This window comes from Equus quagga, chromosome 3 (genome assembly GCF_021613505.1).
Source record: "Equus quagga isolate Etosha38 chromosome 3, UCLA_HA_Equagga_1.0, whole genome shotgun sequence".
Lineage (NCBI taxonomy): Eukaryota > Metazoa > Chordata > Mammalia > Perissodactyla > Equidae > Equus > Equus quagga.
The window spans coordinates 59,533,224-59,557,850 of record NC_060269.1 but is presented as its reverse complement, the minus strand read 5'-3'; the positions used below and the strand labels follow the sequence as shown (position 1 = coordinate 59,557,850).

Sequence of the window (24,627 nt, the reverse complement as noted above, 5' to 3'; positions counted from 1 at the left end):
AAGGTTTTTTCTTGTCATCTTATGGCATGCACAAATGCTCACTTAAAAGTCTAAAGCCCACCTGGTTTCATTCTTTTGTGTTTTCCTTTTCCTTTCAAAACCTTTCTGGATCTTCTCTTAATTTGTAATGTTTGGCAATTTTACAGTAATAAATTTAGACATTTCTCTCTATTAGTTCAAACTCCTTTGAATTCAGTGTGCTCATTTACTTTGAAAACACATTTCTGAAAATTCTCACCCCCTTCACCTATCTATTATTTCCTCTCTTTTCATCTTCCAGAACTTGTAGAAATCTCCAATTTGATATCTCCTTCTTGTTGTCTTTTAGTTAAAGTTTATACCTCTTTTTTCATTTGGTACTAATTTAACAGATGTTGCAAGGGAGCAAAAATAAACACCCATGCTTGCTCTTGAACTATTTTAAAATATTTTATACACACATATTTAGAAATGTAATTCATCTGAAATTTGTTTATATTCATGGTATGAAATAAGAGATCAAGTTCATGTTATTATTTGCTAAAAGATTGTTGATTGTCGCAACATGATTAGTTTGAAGTGGCTGTTCCCTCTGCCTGGAATATTCTTCCCTCTGCTCCACTCAGCTCACATTTCAATTCCTCAGAATGTCTTTACTGCCATCCAACCTATATGGCCTCTCTCATTTATTTTGTGTTTCCTCACCCTGGCTAATTTCTTCTGAGAACATGAAACAATCTCTAGTTATCTTGGTTACTTATGTTTACTTGTTCACTGTCTGTTTCTTCTACCATATTGTATACTCCTTGGCCAGAGAGACTTTATTGGTATTTTCCTCTACTGCATCCAGAGTCTCATGTAACTGTTTTTTATGCATATAAATAACCAAATGAGTACAGGAATATGTGCTTTGTATGTATATGCATATCCATATACATTAATATATTAATCTATGTAAATGTGTGTATATTAATGTATATAGATTCACAATACATGTGTATGGATGTACATATATATACATACACACAAATATCTGTGTTATCTATGAAATAAAATATTGGGGAACAAATACTCTTCTTTGTCTTTTCTTGGCAATCTGCTCATTTTACTCTTCCGTAAGCATTTTGAATTTTTTTGTTTGGTTTATTCTTAGATTTTAAATACTTGTTTTTGTTATTGTTTTGGGGAATTAAACATAGTTTTGCTGGAAGGCATATGAATACAGTTATTAGTGTAATTATGTATGTATACAAAGCTACAGATTTAAGTTTATAACTTTAAACCTAGTTATTATAAATGCCTAATTAACAACATTGAACTTCTCAGATTAAAAAAATGAGTTATCAAATGAAATAAGAACATGAACTATGAACTTCAGAAGTCTTTGTTATAGCTTTCACCAGATCTTTTCAAGGAAGACATTTTTTTCTCTGAGAGGATATATGAAGTAGCATCCAGACAAAGACTCTATGTGCTCTACTTTCCAAAGAGATAGTGATGTTCTAAATCAAATAAAGAGGTTTTTTTATTGCTCTCTGGAGCTACAGTAAACTTGAAGGAGTTGAATCACTGTCTTTGTGAGATAGCATCACTGGGGAAACATATCCTTATGTGAACTACTCTCTTGAAGACCTTGCTTTTATGAAAATAATAATAATAATAAATTATTTGTTATTGAAAGCTTGTTGAATTCCATATCAACCTCTTCTTGGTTCAAAAAAATATATTACTTATTCCTCTAGTGACATATTTCAAGTACCCTTTATGCATTTATTCCAAAAATATTTATGTAATGTCTCCTATTTGCCAATCAATATTCCAGGTACTGGGGATACAGCAGTAAACAAGCAAAAATCCTTACCTTTATGAAGTGTCTTCTAGTAGAGGAAAATATTAAAATTTTATTTTAGATAAAAAATTTTATGGAGAAAAGTAGAGCAGAAAGAGAAGAGAGAAAATGTGAGAAAGGAAGACATTTTTAGCTAAGTGATTTAGTTAGACCTTTTGAGAAGGTGTCACTTGAAGATTTGAAGGTGATAAGGGAGCAATAAAAGTGGTTATCAAGAGAAGATTGTTTCAGGCAGAAGGAATGGCAAGTGTGATCACCTTTAGATGCCAACATACTTCTTACAAATTTTCAAAGAAAGCATCCAGTAAAATATCATTACAATTTTTTGTTTCTAAATAAAAATAACCTATTACAGTAGATAAGTTTCTCTTAGCTGTTTTAAAACCTTCTCTAATTCAACAGGTTTAAAAGTGAACACATTATGGTAACTCTCAAACCTGTTCTCCCTTTTCAGTCTGTCCTGTATCAGTGAATGGTATTTCCATACATACAGTTGCTCAAGTTGGAAAACAAAGAGTCAATATATTACTTATCTACTGCTGCACAACACATTATCCTGAAATTTAGTGGCTTAAAAGAACAATAAGTATTTATTAGCCTCAAAGTTCCTGTGGGTCAGAAACTCAGGAATAGCTTGAGTACATGTTCTTGTACAAATCTTTCACGAGGTTACTGTCAAGATGTCAGCCATGGTTGCTGTCATCTGAAGGTTTCACTGGGGTAGACAATCTATTTCAAGGTGGCTCAGTTAAATGACTGGCAAGGTGGTGAATTCTATTGGTAGAAGCTCTCAGTTTCTCCCATGTAGCTACTTGAACAGGGAAGAGTGAGTGATCCAAAAGAGCTAAGTGAAAGCAGCAATGCGTTTTATGACCTAACTACAGAATTCACAAGCCATTATCAAATTATTTTGTATAGCCAACATTCAAGAGGAGGAAAGCTAGGCTCCACTTTTGGAGGGGAGGAGGGTCAAAAAGTTTGTGTAAGTATTTTTAAAATCATCACAGTCACGCTTGAGATGTTCCTCTCGTTCACATCCAGTAACAAACGATCACTAAATTTTGTAGATTTTACTAGTTGTACATCTCTTAGATTCTTCTACTCTTCTCCAATCTCACTGTTATTAAAAGTACTAAACCTATCCTCAGCTTTCACCTTGACTCCTGGCATTGTTTCCAAATGGGGCTAAAAGGCAAAAGTCCGTGATATGATGTATAAGGCACTGTGTGATCTGGTATCTACTGCACTCTCCAGCCTCATTTGTTGTCATGTTGCCACTCTGTCTCTATTTGAGATTCACTGACATTCTTTTAGTCTCTTGTACTTCCCATGACATCACAGGTTCTAAGATATTTTCTGTTGTATCTGTCCATTCAGTCTTTTCCTGACTGAAATTTTGGACTACTGCTTCAGCAGCTCCTCCTCCTAGAAAATTTCGCTGAGTTCTACACAAATTAATAAACTTCTTTGGAATTGTTTAAAATCTCACTAGAATACAAAAAGTGAAACCAAATTGTTGAACAGAAGACGATATAAAACCAAAATTGCTTTAAATATTTATTCATTAGTTGACTTCTGAAGACTGAATGCCCTGAATGAGAAGTTATTTAAGGAAGAGCAAAGAACAGGCATGTCAATTAAAGCTCCTACAGCTATACGTTTGCAATGTGGTTTTGAACCTCCCTTGCTAAGGTGGCTTCAGCCTTGAGTTGAATCTGTGAACTGGGATGGGTCAATCCGATGTTTTTCTGTTATGGTGCTCAGTCTTTTCTGAGGTTTGTCTATATTTTCCATACTTGAGTTCCATGAGATACTACTATAACCATCCAGGCCCTTTTACATAAATTAGCATGAGTGAATTTCTCTTTGCTTCAATTAAAAATATCCCTTACCAAAAGAATTACAGTTTAAAGTGAAAAATTCAAACACTGGCATAAGAACTTGGCATTTTTCAAAACATATGTGTAGATTATGTCATTTGTTTTACTAAATTTATCTGTGATAAATACATGCCACTTTGATTCTCCATTTTTATACTGGAAAAAGAAAATCCAAGTTTTCGAGAATGAAACATCTATGTTAATGACAAAACTGTTAATGACAAAACTGGACCAAAACATAGCCTCCTGGCTTTCCATATGGAGCCTGAACCATTGTATCATGATGACTTCCATAATTATCTTGTTCACTCGACACATAATAGGAACTTTTAAGTATATTCTAAGTAATTTTCAATGTATCTGAAACACTATTAGTTTTCTTTAAAATAAGTCATTAAGAAGCTACAAATCAGTGAGTTAATTAGCTGTTAGAACCTTTTAGTTCTTTCAGTTGAATAAGGTGATGCCAAAACTATAAAGAAGTAAACTATTACCCATGAAAATAGTTTTCATAGAAGTTATAATAGAAGTTTTCATATAAGTTATAAAAATTGCCATGAATTTTAAGCACAGTGGTTTGAAAGTGTTTGTAAAAATGAGTGATTTTATGATAAAAATAAATTTTATAGACAAAAAATTTATAAAGATTAGACTTAAGCAACCTCAAATGACTACACCATCTAATCCTTTGTCATCTACTTTTACTATTAAGTGGAATCCTCCTTCCCCACCCCATTCCCTGCTTATAACCCTTCACATACAGACATGCAAACAATATGTAATTTATTACTGGCAACTAGCAAGCATTGAGCATAGACATTCCTAATAAGCACTAATATATATAAGCACTGAATGTAGATACCGCTGCAATATCAGGCCTAGTTAAATAGGCACCCATGACCTTCCAATTTAAAACTCTCCAGTTCCACCATTAAATGACCATTTTAGACATATAACTTTGATGATTTAAGTTTCTCTTTCAGATTTCCATATCTTAATTTTTTCCGATTGATAAATATTTATTCTATGATCTTCACTAACTATTCATTAGCATCACTCCTAACTTGGGTAGAAAGATAGAAGGAGACAAAGGTTGGACCCTCTCTAATCTTAAACATATACTCCAAGCATGATTATTGCTAGACTCGGAGAATCATATCTCCATCATTATATTTAGTTAATTTATTTAAAAAATATTTATTCAGTTAGTTACTCTGGATGCTCTGAAATACTGATGGGGCTATTACAACAAATGGAACCCTCATGAGTTTTGCTTGAATAGTAGATCTTACAAAGTAGGAGACAGACATTGATTGATTAACCCTAATAAAAAATGACAATTGCAGTTGTAACAAGTGCTACTCGTGACGGACACAAATTTGAGAAATATTTTAGTAGAATTTTTATGAAATCAGAAAGAATAGCTAGGGCTTCCTGAGTAAAGGATGCTTAAACCTAGATCATAAGGAGAAGTAGAAGTTAATTAGATGAATAAAGGACCAACGAGCATTCCAAGCAAAGAGAATGTCTAGTGGTAAGTGGTACCAGAGGAGTTGAAGAGGACATGGTGAGATGTGGTTGGATTATAGATAAAATTAGAAGGTAGAGGCAACCAGATAGATATGATATGTGAAATAAAAAGAAGTCAAGGATTATCAAAGATTTTCATCCTGAGAACTGGAAAGGTGTAATTGCCATTAACGAAATTTGAAAATAATGGAGAAGGAGCAAGTTTGTATGGGAATAATAGGAGTTTTATTTGGACATAAGTTTCAGGTATTCAAATGGAGATGTCAAGTAGGCAGTTGGACCTAACTGTTTATAGTGCAGGAAAAATTCATGACTGGAGATATAATATTAAAGTGTTCAATTTACTCTATACCATATTTAAAGCCATGAGATCAGATGAGATCACCATGGGAGAAACCGTAGTTAGAGGAAAGGATCAATAATTAAGAAAAAGCACTCCAACATTTAGAGGTCAAGGTGATAAAGAGGAACCACCAATTAAGATTCAAAAGTAAACGGAGGATAAAAAGTGAGAGAAAACAGGTTACAGAAGACCAGGTGAAGTAAGTATTACAAAATTTGGGAGGGATCAACTGTTTTTTCATGCTATTCATGTAAGATGGGTAATACTAATTAACCATTGGATTTGACAATGTGGTAGATATTAGGACCTTGACAAAAGCATTGTATTGATGGAGTAGTGAAGGAGGCTGGTGTGGGTTCAAGAGAAAATATAAAGAAAAGAATTAAACACACAGAGTATAAGTAATTATTTCACACTATTTCACTTTATGGAGAAAGAAGAAATGGACAGGTAGCTGAAATGAGTAGTGAGGTGAAGAGAGGTTTTGTTTTGTCTTGTTTTAATAAGAGAAATAATAGCATGGTTAGTATGATGATTAGAACGAGCCCATAGAGAAAGTATTGTTGATGGAAGAGACAATGTTAGATGATATTCTTAAGTAGGTAAGTAGATGGGATCTAGTGCACATTCAGGGAAGTTGGCCTATGCTGGTGGCAAAGACAGCTAGCTCAGCCACAGTAATAGGAGTGAAGGCAGGATCATATGACTTCTAATGCTGGTAGAAGGAAAGATCAGGCAGTGGGAGATTAAGATCTTTTGGCTTATTCTATTCCCTAGAGGAATGAGAGTAGGGAATTAGGTATTAAAGATTTGAGACAAAAGGTAAGTGTGAAATAGTGATCTAGAAAATTGGGAGAATAAATGGAATCAGGAAGTGTACTATGATTGAAAGAGAGTGTTAAGAACCTACTTGAATGGTGACTATAGTTAACAATACTGTATTATATATTTAAAAGTTGCTAAGAGAGTAGACTTTATATGTTCTCACCACACACACACACTCACACACACACACACAAAGAATCCACTTGAGAGTCTGGACCATAAATTGAAAGTGAGACAGAAAGCCTACTGTATAAGTCAGCAAAACTTCAATTTCCTGAATTATTAACCAGTGTGTCCCATTGAGTTGTGTCTATTAATCACATAAATTAAATAATTATCAGAAAACAGTCAACATTAAACTTTTATAATTTAGAATCCATAAAAAATCAATGAAATTGCTTTGATATCAATTGCACTTATGGTTTTTCTCCTTGTGTTTATTTTTTGTCAGGTTTGCTATGATTTATCAAGAAGATGTTAATAAAACTATTTCTTGAAATTTGTAATACTTATTGATTCTGCAGCTATATATCCTTAGTTTTAGAATATTCTCAGCAATTCACTCTTCACATTTTGCTTTTGTTCCAATCTCTTATCTTCACATTCTGGCTTTCCAGTTTCACAGATATTAATCTTTTTCACTGTATGTTTTTTACTGTCTGTTCTCTATTTTGCATTTTATTGTCTTCTCATGTCTCTTCTGTACATTATTCTTTGCTCAGGAAAATTTGACCTGAGCTATCACCTGTTGCCAAGCCTCCTCTTGTTTTTGCTTGAGGAAGGTTAGCCCTGAGTCAACACCTGTGCCAATCTTCCTCCAGTTTATTTGTGGATAGCCACCTCAGCACAGCTGATGAGTGGTGTAGGTCTGTGCCCAGGATCTAGACCTGAAAATCTGGGCCACTGAAATGGAGAGTGCCAAACTTAATCACTACACCACAGGGCTGGCCTCTCCTCTGTACATTTTCTAATGATCTATCTTCCAAATCACTAATTCTTCCCTCAGCTGTTCCTAATCAAAGACAGCTGAGTTCTTAATTTTATTTATTTTATTTTTGGGTAAGAAAATTTCCATTTGCTTCTTATTTTTAATTAAATTTCCCTGCCGAAATTATCAATCTTGTTTTTTAACTGTTTAAACATATAAAACACTAATCATTTAAAGTTAGAGTGACGAATCCATCATTTGAATCACTTGTGTCTATTTCTTATTCCATGTTTGTCTTGTAGTTTTTTTCTCTTCTACTTCTTTTTGTGTCTTTTCTACTTTTTTTATTGCATTCCAGTATTGTACGCAAAAAATTAGAATGATTTGAGGGTTAGAGTGATATTTTATTCTTTCTCCAAAAATGATTTAGGTTTGGTTTTATTAGAAAGCTAGGTTGCTGGCAATCTGTGATTATTATGTTCTGGTTTCGGAAATTGAGATGATTCCAAGCTATGCTTAGCTTTTTGCTAAGGTTTCTATGTTTCTGGTTTAGTTTTACTCAAAAGTTGTAATTCTTTGAGATTTCAAACCTCCAACTTACAGGAGTTCACCCTTTTGGTGAGTCCTGGAATACAACTTTTGTCCCTCTACATCCATGAAGCTTTCAAAACTTTTACACAAATTGTTAACCATTCAGCTACCCCTCAGCTGAGTTCCCCTAACAGGAAATGAACCCCTAAACGCTTGGCACACTTTTGTGAGTTTATTTATTCTTAGGTCTTAGCCACATGATTTTTCACTGTGCTTTCAGCTCTCCAATGCACAGATTTTTTTTAAACTATGTATAGTTGTTTTCAGTGGACAGTTTGATTTGATTTAAAATATTAGTTTATACATTTAATATCTGAGTGGCCTGGCAAAAAACCTCTCTATACTTTGGTTTCTTCATCTGTAAGACATAGTAATCAGATCTAATTAACAAGGTTGTTATAAGAATTAAATGGTATTATGTATATGAATCTAGTGCCCAACAAATCAAGAAGCAATTACCATTTCTATTGTTAAGCAAATTAAAATAGTCCAGGCCTCACCAAAGTTCAGGTAGAAATGATAAACATATTTTGCTGGCACATGGCTCACAGGGGCAAGAATCAAGATCCCAGTACCCTGTTAACTTTTAGTTATTTCTCTGAGTTTCCAGAGGTGTTCTAGAACCGTCCTTTTATATTCTTCCACTTTGTCCATGTTTTTTAAATAATTAATATCAAACAATCAATTTAAAGCCTGCTTCACTGTTAGTGTCTTCGTGGCAAACAGTGATTCCTTTTCTAAGGCAGTATGCTTTAAAATTGTTAAAATCAAAAACAAATGGAGACCAATCTTGAAAGTTCTCTGATCAGACAGAACCAATTTTGTCATACAAACCAAGTTTAGTTTAGCTTTTTTTGCAAGACTGACTTGACCTTGGCCATTTCTTGCTAATGCCGCTGGAAATTATAAGCAAAATTTGACCTATTTCCCAAGTGGATATGAGGTAACCACTGAAAATTCTAATATTATAACTAATCACCATGAAGAATAAACAGCCACTGCTTTATCACTGTATAAGCTGCTTATAACAATGTTCCCCTGAGGCTCATTCTGTGTTTTGGTTTGAGTGCCTCCTTTTTGCAGACTGTCTTTTTGACGTGTGCAAAGTAAACTTTTACTAATTACTGCTTGAATGATTCATTGGTTTTACTTTGGCTATTTCTAAACCTTTGACAGTATGAAATGCTCAAAACTTCACATATTCCCAGATAACACAGTTTTTCTTTCGTTCTCCTATAAAGAGACTGAAGCCACAAAAAAATGGGAAGAACGCTCATCTCTTTTGATCTGTGACTTATTTTTCAAACTGGGGCTAGAAATATCAATTGCTTATATTCCTACAACTCAGAAAGTTTCAAATAATAATAACTAAAAATTTTTTTACAAGGAATTGTAACCCTACAGGATTGATTCATGGAGCTATAGAATACATAGTAAACTGTCTGTCTCCATCATATCCCAAAGTTTCTCTGCCTCAGGAGTCAGAGCACTGGTTTGTTCCCCACAAGTCACTCTTCCTTCTGTGCAAATCAACTCACGAAAATAGATGCGTGGAGGTTTGTGGCCCCATGTGCTGAGACTTGTCTCAAACCCACATGATGTTTCCCAGCTACAACTTTCATATTTTCTCTCAATTTTAAGGTGCATATAGCATAGGAAAATAGGTATTGATAATTATATTAAAATTCAACTTGAAGGCATTTATATTTAGTGGTTATTTCTGTCCTCCAAAAATGGATATATTTACCTTCTTGTCTCATTGAATGGGATGGGAGGGGAGGGGGGAGAGGGGAACAGACTTACATTTTTGATAAATGTTGTTTGATTTCAATGCTTAAGTGGATAGGTTTCTACCAGTCTCTCAGAAGTTGAAGTCTCTGAACTTTTAAGTATCATGTCCTTATAAAAATAAGAATATATGAAATACTTAAGTGAAAAACATGTTCATTGATGTATGAGCCTGTATACAGTTTCCAAGAATAGTTAATAGTAAGTTCAGTACTTGGTATAGCATAAAAAAGAAGAGCTAAATGTGGGAGGCAGGGAAATTAACATAGATTTTGAATTTTTATAAATAAAAGTCTTCTGAAAATTTCAAAGCTGCTTCTTTGAAAAGTACTGATCATGAGTAATTTGCTAACAACCTTAGTAACTTGCTATAAATATGACAGTTTTGCTGAAGCTGGGAAGTGTAGACAAAAAAAAATAGACTTCATAATAAACAAAATTTCTTATCCAAAATCCATTCTAAATTAATCTTAGATTTCTTCCCACTGCCTCCTCCTACCATGAATTTTAACAACTTAAACAAAATGTTTGTGAATATGTATTTACAGATGATGTTGACTACTCAAAATTAGAGTAAGATTCAGATTGGTCTTATGGAGCCTCAAACTATGTATTTATTACTATAAGCTCTCTTCAATGACTACAGTTCTCTGAAAACAGTTTACTGGTATTCACATGGTGCCAGTCTCAGATATTACTGTCATAGGAAGAAAGTTCTAGGAGAAATATACCAGAGCAAGAGTTGTAGGTGACAGGAAGTCTTCCCATATGCACAGCCTTCACCCCTTCAGAAAAGGAAAGGATAGACCATGTAGAAGTGCTTTTTAGCCAATTACTTAATGTAGTTTTGCTGACAATAATTCCCTTTGAGTCAAAATTGTGAATCTTTAGAAATAAAATTAATTGTCCATAAGCAGTTGAATGGTTCTTGTGTCATTGAAGGGACAAAATTAGTAAAAAAATTTGGAATATTTCTCTGCTCAGAATTTTCTCATTTTTTTATAGCATCGATCTACAGAGCTTGGTTGTGAATTCCTGTTATAAAACATAAAGATTTTGTTTATAACTGTAGAAAGAAGGGAGCCAGGCAATCTTTTGCTTCTTTGTAATCTCACTTTCCAGCTCCTGATCACTGATACTTCTCAAGGATTCTCTGAAGACCCCAGCTGGGTCAAGACAGAGTAATATACTGAACAGTGAATACTTTAAGGGTTCAAATTTGTGTTCTATATACTTTGCTATTCTCAGCACAGTGCTTCGCACCTAATAAATTATATGAAAGCCTTTCTCTTTCTACACATTCTTGTTTAGAGGATGAATGAGATGTTTGCCTATCTTGAACCATGAGGATATATACCACTTCCTGTTGTATTAGTGCCCTGTGTCTGCTGTAACAAATTACTACAACGTTGGTGGCTTAAAACAACCGAAATTTATTATCTCACAGTTCTGGAGGCCAGAAGTCTGAAACCAGTTCCCTGGGCCCAAAACAAGGTGTGTGTAGGACCACACTAAGCTCTAAAGGTTCTAGGGGAGAATTTGTTCCTTCCTCTTCCAGCCTGTGTTGACTCTGGCATTCCCTGGCTGTGGCCACATCACTCTAATCTCTGCCTCTATGGCCACATTGCCTTCCCTCTTCTGTCTGTAATCAAATATACTCTTGCTCTCTCTTATAAGGATGCATGCCGTTGTATGTAGGGCTGACCTGGATAATCTGTGATAATCTCCCCCTTGCAGTGCAAAATGTGAGGGATTGCCAGCTAATCATACCTAGTTATCTATTATCTTTTAAAAGGTGAGGGGCAGAGTATTATTGGTTCAGATACAAGTAAGTTGGTTTATTCATTTATAGGAAAATGTAGATGTTTCTTTTCTCTTTTTTCCTGAGGAAGATTCACCCTGAGCTAATGTCTGTGCCAATCTTCCTCTATTTTGTAGGTGGGTCACCACCACAATACAGCCACTGACAAGTGGTGTAGGTGCATGCCCAGGCCGCCAAAATGGAGCACACTGAACTTAACTGATGGACTCCAAGGCCAGCCCTGTTGTTTATTTTCTAACAACTGGAAGGAAGGATTTTGCAAAAGAAATAAAAGGAATGGTTAAGAAGCAGCAATATGTAGCTATGAGAGCTCTGACAATGTCTTTCTGCCCTCTTTATGTTTGGGCCATGGAAAATGAGTAAATGTTACTTAAGAGGACAGGTAAAAGTTACTTAAAACCAGATGGGAGAGGAAAGTTCTAGAGTTTTTGAGAAGGTTGTGAGTTTCTTCTTTTTTTATTTTCATGATGGTGATGATGATTATTACATTAGAATAAACTTTCCAGAGGTCACAATGACGGGGACTCAACTGATCAGTGATAATCAGAGATAAAGGGTCACAAAGTAATATGGAACCAACAAAATAGAGAAAGGAGAAACTTGTGTTTAGCGAGAAAGATAAGGGTGAGAGTCATTGGGAAGATAAGTGACTTAAAATCTCCAGAACTAGATAGAGCCTCTAGAACAGGGCAAGAGTAATAGGCGCTGTTAGTTGTGATATTATGCTTTCAGAAGTGTCATTCTCACAATTATCATTGATACTGGATTTTAAAATTGTGTCTATGAGTCCTTGAATATATATGCATGGTAGATAATTTAATGGTGACAGTGTTAAGGCCCATTTTCGCTATTTATTAGAAACTCTGGCAGGAGGAATTTCATAACTTGATACTGCTAAGATCAAGCGGTGACCACAAAGGTTGAGGGTTTGTCAATGCCCTTAGTTGAGTGACAGAGCTGGGAAGATGTGAGGATTGACAATCTCCAGGAAGTAACATCAGTTTTGATGTATCAGTTTCAAAGACATGTGTACTCAGAAAGTCTGCTTCACTTCCCTGAGAAAAGCTCTGTGGATGAAAAGAATCATTTGATATTACCAAGCAGGCCTTCTGTGGACCAACCTACCTAAACGAGGGACTGGACAGGGATGCAGGTACACTTATGGGCTTCTAGGATGAGGAGCTGCATAAAACAGAAAATATTTGAATGAAAAAATACAATAACACTTTACCTTCCCTGGACACAGTTTCTCAGCAAATAATGTTCAGATGCACAGAGCACATTTACAGTAATTTCTCAATCTTGATGCACAAATTATAGATCTGAGCAAAATGTCCTGTAGATGAATGACAAAGTGAGAGTAGAATGAATTTATCTGGGTATGTTGCTAATATAGGAAGCGCTCCAGTTGAAGAAATGAACTCCAAATGAAGAAATGTTTTTATCTATTGGATGGAAGTTTTATTACTGTTAAGAAAAATTCACAAAACCTGAAAGGTCATTTTTTTCCTTCAACAAAAACAATAAGAATCGTGTTTCACAGCTATATTTTCATATTTTCTTATGCCTGAATCACTAAAGGATACTTTTTTGCTAAAATTTGCAATTAGAAACCAAGTTTGGGTAAATACAAACTTTGAAAGCCCAATAATTTGGATGTGGCTTTGTTTCCACACTTAACACAAAATAATGTCACCTCTGACGCCTGGGCTGAATACTTGAAGACTTATAAATAGAACTGTAAATCTATAAAAATCTAACTGTTGTTACGATAATATTCACTGTATAGCATATAAAGCTTTTCTTTGTATTTTCAAAGGTATTTTTGCTTAGCATTTTTATCTTATATTTGTAGGCAACAATTGTCAGGAAGACTTTTTTTGGTAAAATCTGTATCTTTTTCTCATTTATAGTTTGGTTGCCACAAAAGAAACAGATAGTGCAAGATCTCGAAGTGCTCCAATGTCACCTTCTGACTTTCTGGATAAATTAATGGGGAGGACATCGGGGTATGACGCAAGAATCAGACCCAATTTTAAAGGTAATTGTTTTGCTAACTACTATATATGAAATGTGTTTTAAATATGATTAAACAAGATAAATTTTCAAATTGATTCCACCAAAAATTCTAACACTTATTTCCAACAATCTTCCAAGTATTGTACTAGACAAAGATCCATCTTGAAAGAAGAAATTTATTCTCATGTTAATAGCGAGCATAATTTGTTTTCTTTGGACCAATAATGTTTTTTTCACCTTCTCTAATTGTTATAATACTTATGGTCGTGGCGGTTCATTTTAGGAAATTATTCATTTAGGAAATAAAATTTAGTGTATATTCTCACTAACTGGAATAGAAGTTGTTTTAGAGTTAGTAATAAACCTTCCCACATTTTAAATTCCCCTCAGCAGGACTCTGTATTGTGGAGAATGAAACAGCTGTTGAATTTATGCATTGAAGAAGGGTCTGGATAACTAAGAGCCACTGATAACATTTAAGAAATTTTCCTACCTCCCAAATCTTTTACCTGAATTTACAGGAAAGTAATTATCAACTTAAAAGTACTCCTTTTTTGTTCTTCTATTTAGTATAGTGATAATCAACGTATTTAGACAAGTGGTATGTAGATTATCCAAAACCATAATACGTCCTGTAATTTAATCTAGGATAAAAGATTAGAAAGCTACTTCCATGCCCCTACTTATTTAATATCTCTTAAATATTATGTTAGTCAATAAAAAAGTAATCTAAGAGGCCCACCTGGTGATGCAGTGCTTAAATTCTCATGCTCCGCTTCAGCGGCCCTGGGGTTGGCTGTTTCCCGTCCTGGAGGCAGACCTACCCATGGCTTATCAAGCCATGCTGTGGCAGGTGTCCCGCATGTAAAACAGAGGAAGATGGGCACGGATGTTAGCTCAGGGCCAATCTTTGCCAGCAAAAAGATGAGGATTGCCTGTGGCTGTTAGCTCAGGGCTAATCTTCCTTGGAAAAAATAAAAGTAATCTAAGTTATGTCAATTCACACCTTTTCCATGGGATTCAGTTAAGCTATTTTCATTCTTAAAGGTGAAAACAAAAACAATGTAGTCTACAATAATTTTTTTCCTGATTTTGTTTTTATGAGACTAAAAAGAAAGGATTGCTTAACAATGGTGTAAGCATTAATTGGCGAGGACTAATAAACAGCAAGAATGAGTAGCAGGAGAAAAAGATAGGAGTAAAATTTTTTGATAAGTTGTGAGTAGAAAACAATGAATTACTTCAATTTTAAAATGAGTTTAACACTTAAATTGTGGATTGCATTTCTTGATTTGTTTTTAAGCATTTTGACAAAAAATATTTTTAACCACACAGGAGAAAAACACAGAATGTAAACTGTGAGAAAATAATACAGCTTAAAAGATGTCACATACAAATGAAAGCGAGAAATTTCAGCATTAGGAGAATCTTTTACAAATTGAGGGAAAGCAATATCACTACGTTAGGTCGAGAAGTGATTTTGAATGGACCTTGAAAAATAAGCAGTCGTCATGTGAGTAAACCACAAGAAACGTGATGGGTAATAAGTGGATTCATCGTGGTGACTCTAAATTCTGTGGTTCAGAAGTATTTCTTTCTTTTCACCAAAAGTTAAAGTGGGAAATGTCTTCTGTTTTCAAATGTCTGTGAATATGCCGCAGACAACAGATATCTTAATAAAAATACAGCTACTAACTACACAACAGTGGTCTCAATGCCTTGTCTGTTGTCTTAGAAAGTTTACTTTTATTTTCTTATTTCAATCATTTAACAGATAAATGAAACTTTAAACCATCTTAAGTGTGATTAATTATTACTGTTTATTTGCGAGGCCAGGAAAGGACTCCAAGGATTTGACCTTGCTTGAAATAAGTACCTATTCTTCCTTTTTTCTTTTCTTGGTGAGGAAGTTTGGCCCTGAGCTAACATCTGTTGCCAATCTTCCTCTTTTTTTGTTTTCTCCCCAAAGCCCCCAGGACATAGTTGTATATACTAGTTTAGGTCATGCTAGTTCTTCTATGTGGGACGCCACCCAGTACGGCTTGATGAGCGATGTGTAGGTCCATGCCCAGGTTCTGAACCCGCAAACCCCAGTCTCCTGAAGTGGAGAGTGTGAACTTAACCACTTGGCCACAGCCCCGGCCCCTCTTTTCTTTTGATTTTTAATAAAAATCTGTTTCTAAAAACTAGCTGATAATCAAGCCTGTTCAGTGGTGAGTAGATTTTTTTGATTGATAGTGGGAAAATCAATTCTTACTCCCCAGCAAGAATTTCTCTGTCCTTAAAGGAATAGAGAAGGGTGGGAGGGGGGGGGGGGGGGGTGATCTCTTGTTTATGGTTTTTCAAGATATCTTGTACTCCGAATATCAGAAAAACAAGTGCATGCCACATTTGATTATCAAAAATAATAATGTCAATTTAAAAAAATAACTTAATGAATTAGTTTTTAGCTAACACTCTTGCTTTTTCCTCAATTGCCAAAGTGAAATGTTGTTGTGTCTAGGAACATTCACATAACTCTACCTCCAAACTAAGCAAATTCAACACTGTTTCGTTTTATTGAATAAACTAAAATCGTAATATTTTGACCATCATTTCATTGCCCAGCATTGAAATATAAATAAAATATATTTGGATATTTTTGAGATATTTACGTGCTAATACAATATATCCAAGACCTATCAGAATAGACAAAGGAGTGTAAGATCAGCTCTACTATTGTCAAGTAAGTAGAGACCCACAGTACCTCTTTAAAAAAGAAGCTCATCAAACAGAAGTATGAAGTGAAGATATTTATAATAGTTATAATTTTAGCAGTCTTTATATGTGGTAGCTCACAAAACTAAAATTATAATGTCCCCTGCCATGTTTAAGTGTTTTTCCCCTTGTGGATTTTTTAAAGGTATTTATCTAGCTAATCAAACGAGCTAATTTAAACCTGCTAATATATATACTTTTCCTTACAATATGTCAAAGAATTAATACTATGAGACTTTAGAGATATGAATACCAGTAACATGATATTCCACTAGTGTAAGTTATTTTGAAAAAGTAAATGAGTAAGATTAACTAAATAGTTTTTTTAAAAAGGAGAAAAAAGAATGAGAATTTGCCAAAATAGATGTAAAAATATATTACAATGACTTAAATGGTTTAGTTCTCGCTTCTTCATGTGTTAAAGTGTTAATGAAAAAAATAATAAACCTAGGAAAATACTTTTTCTCTCTCCACACCCATACAAAAATACAATAAAATACTTTGTTTTTTCAGGACAGGAGTAAGTTGATGTATTTTCTGAGCTCTGGGTTTTTTCTCATCTTTTTTTTTAAATTTCTGCACTTTTTTTTAGAACAGTTTTGGGTTTACAGAAAAATTGATTGGAAAGTACAGAGAGTTCCCACATACACTCTCCCATCCCCTACAGCTTCCCTTACTGTTTACATCTTGTAGTAGTGTTACATTAGTTACAATTGATGAATCAATATTGACACATTATTATTAACTAAAATCCATAGTTTACATTAGGGCTCATTCTTTGGCTTGTACATTTTATGGGTTTTGACAAATGTGTAACCTCATGTGTCCAGCATTACTGTATCATACAGAATAGTTTCACCGCCCTAAAAAATCCCCTGTGCTTCAGCTATGAATGTCCTTCTTTCTTTCCTCTTCACTCAAACCACTGATCTGGCAACCACTGATCTTTTCACTGTCTCTAGAGTTTTGTCTTTTCCGAAACGTCATATAATTAGATTGGCTTTTTTCACTCAGCAATATGCTTTTAAGATTCCTCTATGTCTTTCTATGGTTTGATAGCTCATTTCTTTTTATCACTGAATAATATTCAATGATAATCTCTTGTTTATACATTTGACATTAAAGAAATTTTATACAATTATCAAACTACAGAATTCTAGGTCAAAAGTTTGTAGCTGTTGTTCTTTTGCCTACTGATGTTTAGTATTGTAATTATTTTTTTTATTTAACTATGGACATTTTTCTTTAAGAAAATGATTGCTTATACTGGCACTGTTTGTGTTATTTTCCAAAATAACTATCTTTCTCTTTGAAAAAAAAAATTTGATCTCTTCTTCCATCACCCGTGTCTAACATACTCCAACTTATACCATTTACGCTTTTGCCCTTTCCCTCTACACGTAAGGAGATTTGTTCAGATTTGTCCTCTAAATCACTCTTTCATATTACATGCAATTGTTTGTATACTTTTGGAATGTTTAGGAAGATTTTAATTCTGTAATTATATTTCAGTCTCTTCACAGTCTTCTTTACCCTAAACCATTTTCCCTGAATGTGAAGTCATGAAGGTTGTGTCACAGGTTGCTAGACAGGCACTATTTTGTATATTTAACTGTTTGTTTTATTTATGACAACAGCAAAAATCATGTCCCCGTACTTGGTAAAAATTAAATTGCCTAAAAATGCTGGTGATGCAAAGCAGCAGTCCCTTGCCTCAGCAATCTCTATGCATAGTTCTGCTTCTTTGAGGCAAATATTCAAAAAGTAAAATTGGTTACTTCTGGTGAGTACCTCTTCTAATCTGATTACTTCTAGGCCTTTGACAAAGAAAGCGTTATGAGATTTCCTTTGCACTAACTAGATTGCTAATTTAATGCCCTCATTCTTGCATTCCACCTCTCCTATTTTTCATTTTTGTCCAGTAATTTCTCTTTTCTTTCTGCATGAACAACTATGTTTATTCACCTTGTTCACTCTCTTTAAGCTGCTAGTTTTCTTACATGTGATAGGAGCGCTGTAGAGGTCAGGAAGGATGGAGTTGACTTCCCTGGGTGCTGACACAGGTTTTGTCTGCACTGTGTTTCTGGAAGGAGGTGTTTTCTCTCTCTTGAAAGGGAAACCTGACAGAGATGTCACTGTCCTGGCCAGAGCTCTGCCTTAGGCAAGTGTTGAGTGTCAACAAGGCTTTGGTCTGGGATCCTCCAGATACCAAAATGGAGATGGTTTATTTTGAGGTATTATTAGGAATCCCATTTTCCCCAATTTTTTTTTTTTACATTTTGCAAACAATTAGAAGTTGAATAAGTTCTGGGGATCTTATGCACAGCACTATAATTATAGTTAACAATATTGTATTATATGCTAAAAGTTGCTAAGAGGGTAGATTTTACATGTTTTCCCCACAAAAAAGAAATAGTAATTATGTGATGTGATGGTGGTGTTAGCTAATGCTATGGTGGTAATCATATCCCAATATGAAAGTGTATCAAATCAACATGTTATACACCTTAAACCTACACAATGTTGTATGTTAATTATATCTCAATAAAGGAAAAAGAAACCACTTAAAAAGTCTGCATTGATTAAGAGAACCATATTATTTCCAATCACATTAATAAACTATGTTTGCAAAAAGCAAAAAAAAAAAAATTATTTCCATTCCTTCAAACAATTCCATAGGGCTAAACCCCAGGCCACTCCTGCTCCACAGGGATATAGATGGGAAGCAGGGAGCTTTCTGAGACAGTGCCAGGGACGTCTTCCTGCAGGCCCCTCCCTACTCCCCATTTCCTTTCCTGTAGATGGTGACACTTTCCCCTTCCTAGGTCATTCTTAGCACATTAGCTCCCTTCTCCCTGCAGTCCTCCTAACCTGCATTTATTTTAGGTTGTGCTCTGTTTCATCTGTCAGTCGTTTTCTTCTGCCTTCTATATTTTACATCATTAAACTATGATTTTCCTCCCATTCTCTTTGGTATGATATGTTTAGTCTCATTTTTATTCAATAATATCATTTTTATGCCCTTAGAGAAAAAGAAAACTATGTTCAATCCCCCATCTTAAAATAGAAGCTTCCAGGAGTCATTTCTGGAACGAGAAGTATTATTTCCCTAGACTATATTACCAGCTTTTTCTGGATTTTATTTCTTTCCTCTGATTCTACTGTTTGGGCCCACAGTTGGATAATCCTTAAGTCTAATTTGGATCCAGGCAGAAAATACTCTTTCAATAATTCCTCCCAAACATTTACTGTATTTTTATTAAGTTTTTTTCATTCTATCACCAATGGCCACACTCTTTATTGTTTTTAAACAGTATAACATTGTTGTCTTCACAATGTGTCTGTGGTTTTTCTCTTTTCATATATATTATTTCTCTAAATTAATCTCTTTCTCCTATGTCACAAATCCAATTTTCAAATAGTTTATTCTGCGACAACACATTCTATCGCCAGAATGGCATGTGTATCTAATGCTCATTTCCTACCTGTAATTTTTTTTTTCAGGGGAAGTGCTGGCATCTCCTTTATCTCTTTTAACTATTTCTATCCATCCAGATACTATTGTTCTTGAATAAACTTCAGAATTATTTTTCAAAAAAGGCACATTTTCTATTTGCATTTTTAAATAGTACAAGGTCATTTTATCAAAAAGAATCTCTTTGATAATAAGCCTTTCTAAAACTGTAGTTGTTTATCTGAAATGTTCACAGATTTAGATTCTGCATCTCCTATTTTTAGGTTCTGTTTGATTTTTACTTTTTAATGTATTCTTTCTGCAGAACTTTTTTCTCTTTTTTTTATTTTCAAACAATCTCAAACTAAGAGAAGATTTGCAAGTGTAGCACAAAACTATTTTTTCCCCAAACCACTTGAAAGTAATTTGTTGCCCCAATAACTGAATATATCATACAAATGAGAACATTCTCCTAGATAACCACAATTTAACCAGTGAAATAAACAAATTAACAGGGACATTTTGGGCCCACAGTTGGATATTCCTTAAGTCTAATTTGGAACCAGGCAGGAACATACTCTTTCAATAATCACCTGATTATATATTCCTCCCAAACATTTATTGTATTTTTATGTTTTTTTTCATTCTATCACCAATGGCCACACTCTTTATTGTTTTTAAACAGTATAACACTGTTGTCTTCTACCATCTAATTTGCAGACCCCCAATCAAATTTTATCAATTATTTAAATAATGGCTTTATGGCAAAAGGATCCTGTTTAGAATCACATTTTATATTTTATTTATGATTTCTCATTTCTCCTTCAGTCTGAACCACACCTTATTCTTTCCATGACTGTCATGATCTTGGCATTTTAAAAAATATTTTTATTCCTTTATTTAACAGAATGTACCTCAATTTACATTAGTCTAATGTTTCCTCATGATTCAATTTAGGTAATATGTCTTGACAGGAATATCACAGAAGTGATGATATATTCTGATTGCATCTTATCAGATGATGGATCATGTGAGTTTTTACTATTACTTGTGATGTTTACTTCAATTGACTGATTAAGTTGCTGCATAAATATACACACATATGCATATATTCATATATATACTAATTTCCATCTATATATTTGCTTCTTTATCTATTGAAAATTGTGAGTCCACACTGATATCTCCAATACCATAGGTCTATTCTGGCTCCTGAGTTTCCATATTTTAACTTCCTCTTCTCACAGTAAGAAACTTGGATCCCATTATCCTTCATATACTTATATATTAGATCAATATATGATGAATCTCCCTTGTTTGCTGCCTTCCGTCTCCTGCACAAATGTCCTAGGGTCCTGTTGAGACTCTTTCTCCCCACACCAGAATGCCCCTATGTGGACATTTGCCTCACCCTTCTCTAGTTCTAACATAACACACCAGGCAGCCCCACTATGGGAACATCCTCCTCACATGCTCTGGTTCCTACATCTCATGCAGTGCAATCCTTCAAAGATGTCTTCTCATCCTGCTCTAGTTTACCACACTCCCTGCAGCCTTTTCCTGCATGGACCTATCTTGCATTGCCTGATGGAATAGCTTTAGGACTGCACTTTCAGGAAGGAAAGGGAAGGGGAAGAATAAACTGTATCCTATTTTTTTGCCATAATGTTCAAACCTTTTTCAAGCACCTAACAAATAATTTAAAATCTGGACTTAAAGTCATCAAATATGCTTTTGTCAATTAACAAATAAAATTCCTCTCCTCGTGACATGACTATATAAATATACACATTTGTATAAAACAAAACAAGTCACTAAAGAGAATTGTTTTGTGATTTAATCTTTCACTTGCATTCTATGTCTTTAGAAAGGGAGAGGCCATAATACCTTATGTTAAAAACCCCTTAGAGTCTTTTCATGAACATTTGGATTATTTTTCCTTTGTTTCTTTGTTTGCTTGCTCTAAATACGTCTGGTGAACAATTTTTTCCCGATATGAGTGGCAACAATATAATTGCCAAGCTTTGCATTGCACTTTGCCATTTTGCCTTCATCCAGCTTTGAGCTTAAAAGCCATGTTATATATCTTTAAGGGACATCTAAAAGAAAATGTCCTGCTGAAAACATCTGCAATGACTGTCATTTGCTTTTCATGCCAACGATGGCTAATGTAATGAAGAATTTAAAAGCACAATTTGCCATATGTATGCTATAGCAGTTATTTGCTCTGTTGCTAAACATAGCAGTGCATTAGATGGATGTAACAGTTTTTGCCTTGGCGCGGAGAAGTAGCAGATTGGCCATGGACTGCTAAAACAGGTGCTTTCTGTGATGGTAATAGAAGATTTATAATCTGCCCTGAGCTTCATTCTCTGCAAAATTTTTGAATATATATATCAATAGCTAGGGTAGGAAAACTTCAAGATTGGGGCCCTGATGTGACATGAACCAGAAGCTTAAAGTGTAGAATTCAGTGCTTTATAAACATTATGGTACTGTATCCATTTCCTTCTTTGTAACCTATCTCCAGCATCACTATCCTTGGTCAGGGCCATTCTGTCTCCCATTTGGACTATTACAATAAATTTCTGTTTTCTCTGTCTCTAAGTTTTTGTTATCCATTCAACCATTTGCCCTGTTGTATTGGTTCACTACACTCCCATGATCAAGAATGTGTAATGGCTCCTTCATGTTTGTTAAGTAAATTCCAAATACTTTGGTATCACATTGAAGAAATTCCATGTTCTAGTCCAAGACTATCTTTAAAAACAATGACTTTTATTCCCAAATTGGTTCATACTTTAATATACTTTTAAATGTTTAAAGATAAAATCATTTCTATATATATGAGATATACACATATATCTTTCAGGTAAGGTCTGCTGTATTTCTAAAATTTGGAATTAAAGTTTGGTGTCTGAATCCATTCACCTTTCTTTCTGCTGCAGAAGAGAATATATATACAAATAAGAAGTCAAATGGGAGCCGAATAGCACTTTTGTATGTTCTAATAACCAGGCAAGGAACACGTCTGGTAATTGATCAATTAAACAATAAAGCTTAGACCCGAGATCACTGAGATTCACTTTATTACCACATGAAATTTAGATCTAAAGCCAGGTTGACTTTCTGCTTTTAGGAAGAGCTTTGTGCATCTCATTGGAGGCCTGGTGGAGTGTAAGGGCTAGAACCTGTTTCATCTACTGTGAGGCATCACGTTGCCAACTATGAGTGAAAGCTTAAATTAGTCACTTCTCCTTTGACCATTTCTCCTCTATGGAAACATACTATTTTCCTTATTTTATTCATTGACCTCACTGTTAGCCTCTGATCAACTTGGGATGCCAGTGCCACATTTTAGGGAGACAACAAATATATCAGAGCAGTCCTCCTCCTAACAGAGTGCTTAATACTACTCCTTTCAGAAGCTTCCTGGAATCATTAGGATGTGCAATGCAGGGCCTACTCCCAAGGGACACTGAAATGCATCAGAACAGATGCTACTAACTTCAGGCCCCTGAAGGCTATCCTGAATTTTCACCTTCATTCTATTTGTCAGCACTATTACCTACAATTTAGTGGGTGATATTTAAAAGATGAGAACAAAAAATATAATGCCTTACCTTTTATTCAATGCCCATGGAGAAATTAGAGTCCAAAAAATAAAGACCCGGCTCCTTGCTAAAATAAAATGAGAAAAATAATCCCCCCCATGTTTTATTTATTCCAATTTCAGGCAAAGAGAGCACAGTCAGATGGAGCAGGCAGTCTTCTATTAGTAGATTCACGCAGAGCCATGTTGTCCCAACATGGAGCCACCTCTCTCAGCATTTCATTGGAAGATGAATTATCCCAATCCTAAAGCTCTTGTGTTTTCCCTCTTTCAGAGGGTGTGAGGCAATAACGCACAGCAGAATTTACCTCGAGCTAAATCATATTCCCCAGACTCGTATTACTGTCACCATGAAAGAAAATAGCAGCATTTCAGTGTTCTCTAGAAAAAAGAGAAGAATAACCTAAAAAATGTGAAAGATTGGATTTAGCTTTTCCAGATTTGTCAGCCTGTGTATATATTTTGTGTATATTTTAGAGTTCACCACCTCAGACTTACTTGAAGTTAAAAAAAATATTTAACAATTATGACTTTATACTTCTCTTATGATGGGATAAAATAATCATGGAGTAAAATAGCCATGCTTTCTCCTCTCTCACGTAGTGACATATAAGACACCGCTATCATCTTATACATTTAAAAAATTTGTAAATATTTGGAAATAATCAATAAAGATTTTAAAAAACCTTTTCACTAGTAATCAAAGAATTAGAGCACCTCCAGGATTCAGGATTTTTATGAGGTCTTCTTATTTTTACATGTCCATCCTCCATTTTTAAAACAATTTAGCTTCTATATCTGTTTGAATTTTATGTTCTAGGCATCTCTTGCTCTGTAGACTTTGGGATCTTCTAAGTACATAGCATCTACTATGTTTTATTGGTAGTGTTGACCAAATCATAAGAGGCAACTTTCTTGTTAAAATTAATAGTCTTGCATTTTCAATGCTCTAAGTCCTGAGTGCTCTCTCTCTATTTCTCCGTTTCTAATAAAACTCCAGTTCATTTTGAGCCCTCTGGTATAATGGCCACAGATGTTTCCTAGTCTGGAATTCCTTAGGCCAGTGGTTTCCAACATTGTTGCACATCTGAATCACCTAGGGACCTTTAAAAAATACCGATAGCTTGGTTGCATGCCATACAAACCAAAGTAGAAGGTAAGAACCAGGTATCAACCTTTTTTAAAATCCCCAGATGATTTCAAAGTGCATAGGATTCCATAAGCCTGTGGGTCCTAGACTTTATTTTTA

General features: G+C 34.6%; 1 protein-coding gene across 1 annotated transcript in view; it reads left to right on the top strand.

Annotated features, from left to right (window-relative positions):
- GLRA3 (glycine receptor alpha 3) overlaps positions 1–24,627 on the top strand; it is a 177,251-nt gene that overhangs the window by 18,782 nt on the left and 133,842 nt on the right. Inside the window, 1 exon segment of the mRNA XM_046657295.1 lies at positions 13,449–13,576. Within this exon segment, the coding sequence (XP_046513251.1) occupies positions 13,449–13,576 (128 nt within the window).